The 10,136-nt window shown below is 68.5% G+C and overlaps 1 protein-coding gene across 4 annotated transcripts; it reads right to left on the bottom strand.

Moving 5' to 3' along the window:
* Nucleotides 1-429: 429 nt before the first annotated feature.
* S1PR2 (sphingosine-1-phosphate receptor 2) lies at nt 430-8,883 on the bottom strand. 4 transcript variants are annotated; one of them, XR_013942648.1, is made up of 3 exons: nt 7,052-7,146; nt 3,738-7,018; nt 2,429-2,568 (listed from the first exon to the last, which is right to left on the bottom strand). XR_013942648.1 is itself a non-coding variant. In XM_080571511.1 (2 exons), the coding sequence occupies exon 2, from the start codon at nt 2,509-2,511 to the stop codon at nt 1,459-1,461; it is 1,053 nt and encodes a 350-aa protein (XP_080427637.1). In that variant the 5' UTR covers nt 2,512-2,568; nt 8,827-8,883; the 3' UTR covers nt 430-1,458. The 4 variants fall into 4 exon arrangements, 2 of the variants coding, with proteins under 2 accessions (XP_080427637.1, XP_080427636.1); XR_013942649.1 differs by having other exon boundaries at nt 3,738-5,884; nt 6,842-7,107; XM_080571511.1 differs by lacking the exons at nt 3,738-7,018; nt 7,052-7,146 and adding an exon at nt 8,827-8,883 and having other exon boundaries at nt 430-2,568.
* Nucleotides 8,884-10,136: the final 1,253 nt, after the last annotated feature.

Raw genomic sequence — 10,136 nt, 5'->3', positions numbered from 1 at the left:
TACACACCCATACACACGTGTACGCACCCTCAGACAAGAACACACACGCACACACACCCGTACACACCCGTACGCCCGCGCACGCACGTGCGCACAGGCCCGCCGCCACCGGCCGCCTCCCCCCGGGGCTGTTCCCGTCTGGCCCCCGGGTCCCAGAGGAACAGAAAGCAGAAGGCGGCCGCCCCCGGCCCCCCCCCCCGGCGCAGGAAAACCCCGGCTTCCCGTTCCCGCCGCCGCAGCGAGCCCCGGGGCTGCTTTCGGCACCGGCGGCGGCACGATGCGCCCAGGGAGCACCAAGACGTGTCCCCAGTGCCGTCCCCCCCCCCCGCCGCCCCCCAAAAAAACACCCCCATCCAAACTCTGGGTGTCATCCCCCCCCCCCCCCCAAAAAACCCCCATCCCCACCCACAAAGGAGACGGAGGCGGGTGGAAAAGCCACGTTTTAATACAAACATCGCCCGTGGGCGGGGTGCCGGGGTCGGGGGTCCGCGGCGGGGCCCCATCCGCGCGCCAGCACGCGGTGGGAGGACGCTGGTCCCCCCCCCCCCCCCAAAAAAAAATACCCCCCCCCTCACCTCCACCCCACGGCGTTTCCCACGGGGCTGGGTTTTTTCCCGAGCCCGGGGAGCCCCACGGGGAAGGGAATTCGCCACCGGCGCCGGCGGTGCCGCGCCGACCCGTCCAACGGGTCCCGGCGGCGGCCCCGGGGCTCGGGCAGGGCGTGGGAAGGAGCACGCGTGGCCGTGCCCGCGCACACGCACGCGGCACGGGATGGCGAGGAGACGGGGAGGGGGGTTGGGAGGGTGTGCGTGGGGGGGATCTGTCCGTCCGTCCGTACCTGGAAAGGGAAGCCCGGCCCCCGAAACGGCGCCCTTCGTACCGCTGTGCCCGCTGTGGGGTGTCTGTGGGGCCATGGGGGGCCAGGGGTGGCCATGGGGTGGCCATGGGGTGGCCATAGGGTGGCCATGGGGTTTCCATGGGGAATCCTTGGGGTGTCCATGGGGTTTCCATGGGGTATCCATGGCGTTTCCATGGGTTATCCATGGGACATCCACAGGACACCCATGGGATTTCCATGGGGTATCCATAGGGTGTCAATGGGGTATCCATGGGACATCCACAGGACACCCATGGGGTATCCATGAGGTTTCCATGGGGTTTCCATGGGTTGTCCTTGGGGCAACCCTGGGATATCCATGGAGCATCTCTGGGATATCCATGGGATATCCACGGGGCGTTCATGGGGCACCCACGGGGTGTCCCTGGGTGTCCATGAAGCATCCATGGGGTGTCCATGGGGGGTCCATGGAGCATCTACGGGGTGTCCATGGAGTATCCATGGGATGTCCATGGGATTTTCATGGAATATCCATGGGGTGTCCATGGAACATCCGTGACGTGTCCATGGGATGTCCATGGGGCGTCCACGTGGCATCCGTGGGGTGTCCGTGGGACCCCTCAGACGGAGGTGGTGCACTCGCGGGTGATGGGCGAGGTGGGCAGCTCGTGCTTCTGGGTGCAGCGCTCCAGCGAGCTGGAGCTGCGCAGCGGCAGCATGCAGCGCCCCGGGGGCTCGCTCCCCCGGCCGGCCCCGCAGCAGCACAGCACCCGCAGGAACTCCCGGCGCATGTCCTTGCTGCGCAGCGTGTAGATGATGGGGTTGGCGGCCGAGTTGAGGGTGGCGAAGGCGAAGAAATAGTTCGCCTTGTAGAGGATCCGGCACGCCCGGACGGGGCAGGAGGCGTCCATGAGGAGGATGATGAAGGCCGGCAGCCAGCAGATGATGAAGGCCCCCAGGACGATGGTGACCGTCTTGAGCAGGGCCAGGGTCTGGGCGCTGGCGATCTCGGCGTGGCTGGAGCGCACGATGCAGTAGATGCGGCTGTAGAGCCCCACGATGGTGAGGAGGATGAGGGTGAAGATGGTGATGACGAAGAGGATGTAGCGCTTGGAGTAGAGGGGCAGGACGGTGGAGCAGTCGTGCAGGTCGCTCATGCAGTTCCAGCCCATGATGGGCAAGCTGCCGATGGCGGCGGCGATCACCCAGCACGCGCCGATGAGCAGCACCATGCGGCAGTTCTTGTCGCTGCTGTAGACCTTCACCTTGGTGATGGCCACGTGGCGCTCGATGGCGATGGCCAACAGGCTGAAGACGGAGGCGGCCAGCGTGGCGAAGGCCGTGCCCTCCCGCACGAACCACTGCACCGGCGTCAGGCGGAAGGTGGTGGTCCCCGAGAGCAGGATGTTGGCCATGAAGGCCAAGCCGGCCAGCAGGTCGGAGAAGGCCAGGTTCCCGATGAAGATGTACATGGCCGAGTGGAACTTCTTGTTGCGGCAGACGGAGATGAGCACCAGCAGGTTCTCCAGCACGATGAAGCAGCACAGCACGACGATGAGGATGGAGACCGCCCACCGCGAGGTGCTGGGCAAGCCCTCCGGCTCCTCCTTGGTGAAGTTGTAGTGCTCCCGGATCTTCTCCGTGTTGAAGTACTCCTTGTAGATGCTCCCCATGGCTGCCCGCCCGCCCGGCGAGCTCAGCGCCGCCAGGACGCGGCGCCCGGCGGAGACCTGCGGGGAGGAAAGCACCGGGGTTGGCGGCACCGGGGACGCACAGCTGTGCGCGCCGAGCGTCACGGTACGGGCACGCACACGGCGTCTCGCGCTCGGCGCCGGGTGGCCGCAACGGAGCAGAAATGACTCAGAGAGGAAATCCGGATGGCAGCGATAAGAGATGCGCCTCCGAGCTGCCCGGGGTGCAGAGCGGGGCCACTGGATCCGTCCCCACGCTGCTGTGGTGCTGGGGACACGGTGGGTGGCCCCACTGACGCCGGAGGTGACATTTTAGGGCCGGCATGAGGCAGCGGCGCAGACCGCCGAGAGGAACCAGAGCCCACAAGAGGGACGGGGACACCAGTGGGGACACCAGTGGGGACACCGCTGGGGACACCGGTGGGGACGGAGACACTGGTGGGGACGGGGACGCGTGGGGATGGGGACACCGGAGGGGACAGGGCACGCAGAACCCCCCCACGCAGCACCCACCCCGCCACGGGGACCCCACGCTGGTCCCGGTTAGGGACAGGGGACCCAGCACCGCCGCCCCGTTCCCACCAGTTAGGGAGGGGGGAGCGGCACTGCGCCCCCCCAGTTAGGATGGGGACCGTCACCTCCCCATAGGGACAGGGGGCACGGCGCTGCCCCCCCATCACGATAAGGCCCACGCATCCCCAAATGGCGACACCACACCCCCCTTTTTCCCCTTTTTTTTGGGGTGGGGCGGGGCTTTCCAAGCAACGTGGGGGGCTCCGGGGGCTGCGTCCCCGTCCCCCCCCCCAGGGCTGGAACAACGCTGGGACCCCCAGACACGTTGCGAGACCCCCCCCCCCATGCAACCACTACCGGGACCCCCCCCAGCCGGTCCCGGGACCGCCCAACTGCTCCCGAGACCCCCCCCTCGCAACCGGTCCCGGGACACCCACGTCCCCCACCCAACCGATTCCGGGACCCCCCCCTCGCAACCAGTCCCGGGACCCCCTCCCCACGCAACCGATGCCGGGAACCCCCCCGTAACCGGCCCCGGGACCCCACCCCGTAACCAGTCCCGGGACCCCCACCCCATAACCGTCCCCGGGACCCCCCAGCCCCCGGTCCTGGGACCCCCCCCAAGGGAAGGGGGTGAAGTGGGGGGGGACGGGAGGGGAAAAGGGGGGGGGGGGAGAGGGACGCGTGCCCCCCACCTCCGGTCCCGGTGCCGGTGCCGGCCCCGCCGAGCGTTGCCTCCCGCCGCCGCCCGGGCTCTGCGCAGCCGCGCCCGGTGCCCGGGCACCGCCCCTCGGTCGTCGGGACCCCCGGGGACCCCCCCCCGGTGGTTGGGGTCGGTGAAACGGAGCCGAGGGGCCGCCGCTTCCCCTTCCCCTTCCCCTGCCCCGCTCCCGGCGGCCCCGGGGCCCCGTTACCGGCCGCCGAAGGGCGTCGGGCGGAGCGAGGGGAACGGGCGGCCCCGGAGATCGCGCCGGGACCCCCCCCCAAAGCGGGACCCCAAAGGGGGACCCCAAAGGGGGATTTCCTACCGGGACCCCAAAGAGGGTCCTCACGCCGGGATTCTCCCCCGGAATCCCAAAGCGCGACCCCAAACCGGGATCCCCACCGGGATTCTCCCCCGGGACCAAATTCCGGGTCCCAGTACCGGGAGCCAGCACCGGGACCCAAATCCAGGACCCCCAGCGGGATCCCAAACCGGGATCCCCACCGGGATCCTCCCCCGGGGACACAAAATCCCGGGAGGACCGGGATGCTGCACCGGGACCCTGCACCGGCACCCCAAACTGGGAGCCCCGCTGGGACCTGCTCCTGGGACCAACGCCAGGACCCCACAACGGGATCCTGCACCAGCACCCCAAACCAGGACCCCAAACTGGGACTCCCTCCTGGGGCCCCAGACTGGGATTCTCTCCCGGAACCCCAGACCAGGACCCCAAACCAGGATCCCCAACTGGGATCCCAAACGGGGATCCCAAACCGGGATTCTCTCCTGACACCCCAAACTGGGATCCCAAACTGGGATCCCAAACTGGGATTCTCTTCCAGGACCCTGAACCAGGACCCCAAACCAGGATCCCAAACTGGGATTCTCCCCTGGAACCCCAAACCGGAACCCTAAACTGGGATTCTCTCCTGAAACCCCAAACCAGGACCCCAAACTGGGATCCCAAACCAGGATCCCAAACTGGGATTCTCTCCTGAAACCCCAAACTGGGATTCCAAACTGGGATCCCAAACCAGGACCCCAAACTGGGATTCTCTCCCGGGATCCCGCACCAGGCCCCCCACCACTTCCCTCTCCCAGGACCCCACAGCGGGACCCAGCACCAGGACTCCTTCCCGTCCCCCCCCCACCCCCCGTGCCCCCGTACCGGTGTGGGGCTGAGCTGCACGAGCCCGGCCCCATACTGGGAGCACCCCAGGACTGGGCACGGGGCTCTGGGGAGGGGCCTGGGAGCAAGGGGGGGGCAGAGCAGGATGGGGCTGGGAGGGTCCTGGGACGTTTTGTGGGGTCCTGGGACACTTTGGGGTGTCCTGGGACATTTTGAGGGACCCTGGGACGTTTTGGGGGACCCTGGGACACTTTGGGGTGTCCTGGAGCATTTTGAGGGATCCTAGGACATTTTGCGGGGTCCTGGGCAGGATTCGGGGCGCCTTATATGCAGAGGGCCCAGACAAAAGGGATCGGGGTTGTCCCGGACAAGGCCCTGGCCCCCGAGGCATCCCATGGCGGGGGGGGGCACGCAGGGGTCAGGGCCCCCCCCCAGGTTACGGGGGCACGGAGCGGGGTCAGCGGGGCCGCGCAACACAGGGCCGCTTGTTCCCGAAATACCCGCGGCGCCCGGCAAATTGGATCAGCCCCCGGGCGGCCTCGGGTTAAGCGGCCGGCGGAGGCGGGGGCCAGATGGCAGGATCCGGCCCCCGGGGGGGGGGGGGCACCGGACGGCCACCGAATCCCCCCCCCCCCCCCGCCCCCCGTGTCCCCAAACCGTCCCCAAAACCCCGGCTCTGGGGACCCCCCCCCCTCCCTTGGGTGCCGGCGGTGCCAGCCCCGGCTGCGCGGCGCCGTCGAGTGTTTGCCGAGCGGGGCCGCGGGGCCACGGTGCCGGCACGCGGGCGTGCAACGGGGTGCTGGCACCCGTGGGGGCACGCCAGGGCACGGGAGGGTGACGGGGCACGGGTGCCGGCACCCTGTGCACACCCGTGTTGGTGTAAGCAATGGAACGCGGGTGCTGGCACCCTGTGCACACCCATGTGTCGGTGCCACGCTGGTGCCGGCACCCTGTGCACACCCGTGTTGGTGTAAGCGATGGCACGTGGGTGCCAGCACCCCGGTGCACACCTGTATATCAGTGCCCCATGGGTGCCGGCACCCTGTGCATACCCGTGTTGGTGTAAGCGATGGCACGCGGGTGCTGGCACCCTGCTGCACACCCTTGTGTCGGTGCCACGCTGGTGCCGGCACCCTGTGCACACCCGTGTTGGTGTAAATGATGGCACACAGGTGGCAGCACCCTGATGCACACCCATATATCGGTGCCACGCGGGTGCCAGCACCCCAGTGAACACCTGGATATCAGTGCCCTGTGGGTGCTGGCACCCTGTGCACACTCGTGTTGGTGTAAGCGATGGCACGCAGGTGCCGGCACCCTGGTGCACACCCGTATATCGGTGCCACGTGGGTGCCGGCACCCTGTGCACACCCGTGTTGGTGTAAGCAATGGCACGTGGGTGCCAGCACGCCGGTGCACACCCAGATGTCAGTGCCCTGTGGGTGCCAGCACCCTGTGCACACTCGTGTTGGTGTAAGCGATGGCACGTGGGTGCTGGCACCCCGGTGCACACCCGTATATCAGTGCCCCATGGGTGCTGGCACCCTGTGCACACCCGCATTGGTGTAAGCAATGGCACGTGGGTGCTGGCACCCTGCTGCACACCCATATATCGGTGCCACGTGGGTGCCAGCACCCCGGTGCACACCCATATATCAGTGCCCCATGGGTACTGGCACCCTGTGCACACCCGTGTTGGTGTAAGTAATGGCACATGGGTGGCAGAACCCTGACGCACACCCGTATATCGGTGCCCTGTGGGTGCCGGCACCCTGTGCACACCCGCGTTGGTGTAAGCAACGGCACGTGGGTGCTGGCACCCTGCTGCACACCCATATATCGGTGCCACGTGGGTGCCAGCACCCCGGTGCACACCCATATATCAGTGCCCCATGGGTGCCAGCACCCTGTGCACACCCATATCAGTGCCAGCGATGCCACGTGGATGCCAGCACCCCGGTGCACACACACACGAGGCCACGCACGTGCCAGGACCCCGAAGTGCACGAGGGTGCACCCGTGTCGGTGCCAGGGATGCCACACGGGTGCCACCACCCCTTGCACACCCATATCGGTGCCACCACCCCGTGCACACCCGTACCAGTGCCAGGGATGCCACACGGGTGCCCCCACCCCATGCACACCTATACACACGGGTGCCCCCACCCCTTGCACACCCGTACACATGGGTGCCCCCACCCCTTGCACACCCATATTGGTGCCAGAGATGCCACACGGGTACCCCCACCCCTTGCACACCCGTACACACGGGTGCCCCCATCCCTTGCACACCCGTACCAGTGCCAGGGATGCCACACAGGCGCCCCCACCCCTTGCACACCCACACACACGGGTGCCCCCACCCCTTGCACACCCATATCGGTGCCCCCACCCCATGCACACCCGTACCAGTGCCAGGGATGCCACACGGGTGCCCCCACCCCTTGCACACCCATATCGGTGCCCCCACCCCATGCACACCCGTACCAGTGCCAGGGATGCCACACGGGTGCCACCACCCCTTGCACGCCCATATACATGGGTGCCAGCACCCCGTGCACACCCGTACCAGTGCCACCACCCCTTGCACACCCATACCAGTGCCAGGGATGCCACACGGGTGCCCCCACCCCATGCACACCCGTACACATGGGTGCCCCCACCCCTTGCACACCCATACTGGTGCCAGGGATGCCACACGGGTGCCCCCACCCCGTGCACACCCGTACACACGGGTGCCCCCACCCCTTGCACACCCATATCGGTGCCCCCACCCCGTGCACACCCATACCAGTGCCAGGGATGCCACGCGGGTGCCCCCACCCCTTGCACACCCATATTGGTGCCAGGGATGCCACACGGGTGCCACCACCCCTTGCACACCCATATCGGTGCCCCCCCCCCCCTCCTTGCACCAGCACCCAGCCTCTCCAGCACCCGGTGCCCAGCGCCGCGGCCGTTACGCCTTGCACAACCGGCCAACGGCCCCCCCCCGGGGACACCGAGCAGGGGGGACACACACACACACATTGGGGGGGGGGGGGGCGTGCAAGGGTCCCGCTCCCACGGCCGCAGCTCCGGGGGGGGCCACGCAGCTGCGGGGCAGATGTCGGCGGGGGCCGCAGCAGCTGGTCCGGATTAGGCCCCCCCCCTACCCCCCCGCCTCCCCGCCCCGTCCCAGCGGGGCCGGGGGCGAACAATGGGGGCTGGCGGCGGCCCCAGCACCGCGGGGGGGGGGGGGGGGCCAGGACCCCCCCCCCAAAAAAAATGATGAGGGTCTGTTAAGACCCCCCCCCCCCCCAGGATCGGTCCCTGTGGGCCCCCCCGTGATGGGGTGGGGTGGATGTGGTGTCCCCCCCCCCCCCCCCCCCCCCCGCATTTTTGGGGGTCTGGGGGCAAACGGGGAGGGGGGGGACACCCGGGGGGGGCCCGGGGGGGGGGGGACACACATGGGGGGGGGGACACGCAGAGGGGGGACACTCGTGGAAGGGGGGGGTCCCGCTCCATCGTGGTGGGGTGGGGGCTGCATAGGGCCACCCGTAATTATTTTTTTGGGGGGGGGGCGGGGAGAATTTGGGGGGGGGATGCGGGGAGCATAGGGGGGGCCGGATCCTTCCCGGGGGGGGGGGGCGCACCCTAAAGTTGGGCACCCCCCCTCTAAACGGGGGGTGGGGGGCAGCTGTACGGATTATTTTTTTTTGGGGGGGGGGGGGGGCACCAGGGCTGAGTCCTCTCCTCTCCCCGCCCCCCCCCCCCCAAAAAAAAAAATCCCCACCCACGTAGACACGCGTGGGCCGGATTTTGGGGGGGGGGGGGCGAGCTTTGCGCCTCGATTTTAGGGAAACCGCGGGGGGGGGGACCCCAAATTTTTTGGGTTTTTTTTTTGGGGGGGGGTAAGGGGGTAAAGAGGGGGGGGGCACGGCCACGGGGGGGGGCTCGCGGCGCCTCTTACCGGCTGCGCTCCGCTCCCAGCATGTGCGCGGGGGCGGCTCCGGGGGGGGGGGGCGGGCCCCGGGGCCCTCCCCGCCCCCTTTGGGGGGGGGGGGCGAGGCCACGGCGGGGGGGGGGGGACGCGGTGAAGCCCCCCCCGCATCCCCTCCCCCTTCCCCATCTCCCCCCCCCCGGGTTTTTTTTTGGGGGGGGGGATTTGGGGTTGGGGGGGGCGCCCTGTGAGCCCCCGCCCCATAAATAACGGGGGGGGGGGGGGGGGTTGGCCCCGGGGGGGCGGGGAGAGGGGGGGTGTCCGTCCCCCCCCCCCCCTCCACACACACCTCCCCCGGATTTTTGGGTGGAAATCGGGGGATTTCACGCTTCCGGAGGGAGATTTTTTTTTTTTGGGGGGGGGGGGGAACTGGGAGGGCTGGAGGGGGGGCTGGGAGGTACTGGGGAGTACTGGGGGGGACTGGGACATACTGGGGAGTGCTGGGGGGACTGGGGAGTACTGGGGGGACTGGGGGGACTGGGGAGTACTGGGGGGACTGGGGAGTACTGGGGGGACTGGGGAGTACAGGGGGACTGGGATGTACTGGGGGAACTGGGAGGTACTGGGGAGTACTGGGGAGGACTGGGGAGTACAGGGGGACTGCGAGGTACTGGGGGGACTGGGATGTACTGGGGAGTACTGGGGGGACTGGGGAGTACTGGGGGGACTGGGGAGTACAGGGGGACTGGGAGGTACTGGGGGGACTGGGATGTACTGGGGGAACTGGGAGGTACTGGGGAGTACTGGGGAGGACTGGGGAGTACAGGGGGACTGCGAGGTACTGGGGGGACTGGGATGTACTGGGGAGTACTGGGGGGACTGGGGAGTACTGGGGGGACTGGGGAGTACTGGGGGGACTGGGGAGTACAGGGGGACTGGGAGGTACTGGGGGGACTGGGATGTACTGGGGGAACTGGGAGGTACTGGGGAGTACTGGGGAGGACTGGGGAGTACAGGGGGACTGCGAGGTACTGGGGGGACTGGGATGTACTGGGGAGTACTGGGGGGACTGGGGAGTACTGGGGGACACTGGGAGGTACTGGGGAGTACTGGGGGATACTGGGGGCACTGGGGAAATGGGGGGACTGGGAGGTACTGGGGGGGCTGGGGGGACTGGGGAGTACTGGGGGCACTGGGGAGTACTGGCGGACACTGGGGGCACTGAGGAAACGGGGGGACTGGGAGGTACTGGGGGGACTGGGAGGTACTGGGGAGTACTGGGGGGACTGGGAGGACTGGGGGATACTGGCCGTACTGGGGGTGCTGGGGGGCACTGGGGG

This window comes from Anser brachyrhynchus (assembly GCF_964034855.1).
Source record: "Anser brachyrhynchus genome assembly, chromosome: 32".
NCBI classification, from domain to species: domain Eukaryota; kingdom Metazoa; phylum Chordata; class Aves; order Anseriformes; family Anatidae; genus Anser; species Anser brachyrhynchus.
The sequence above is the reverse complement of the archived record's forward strand: the minus strand, read 5'-3'. Positions and strand labels throughout refer to the sequence as shown.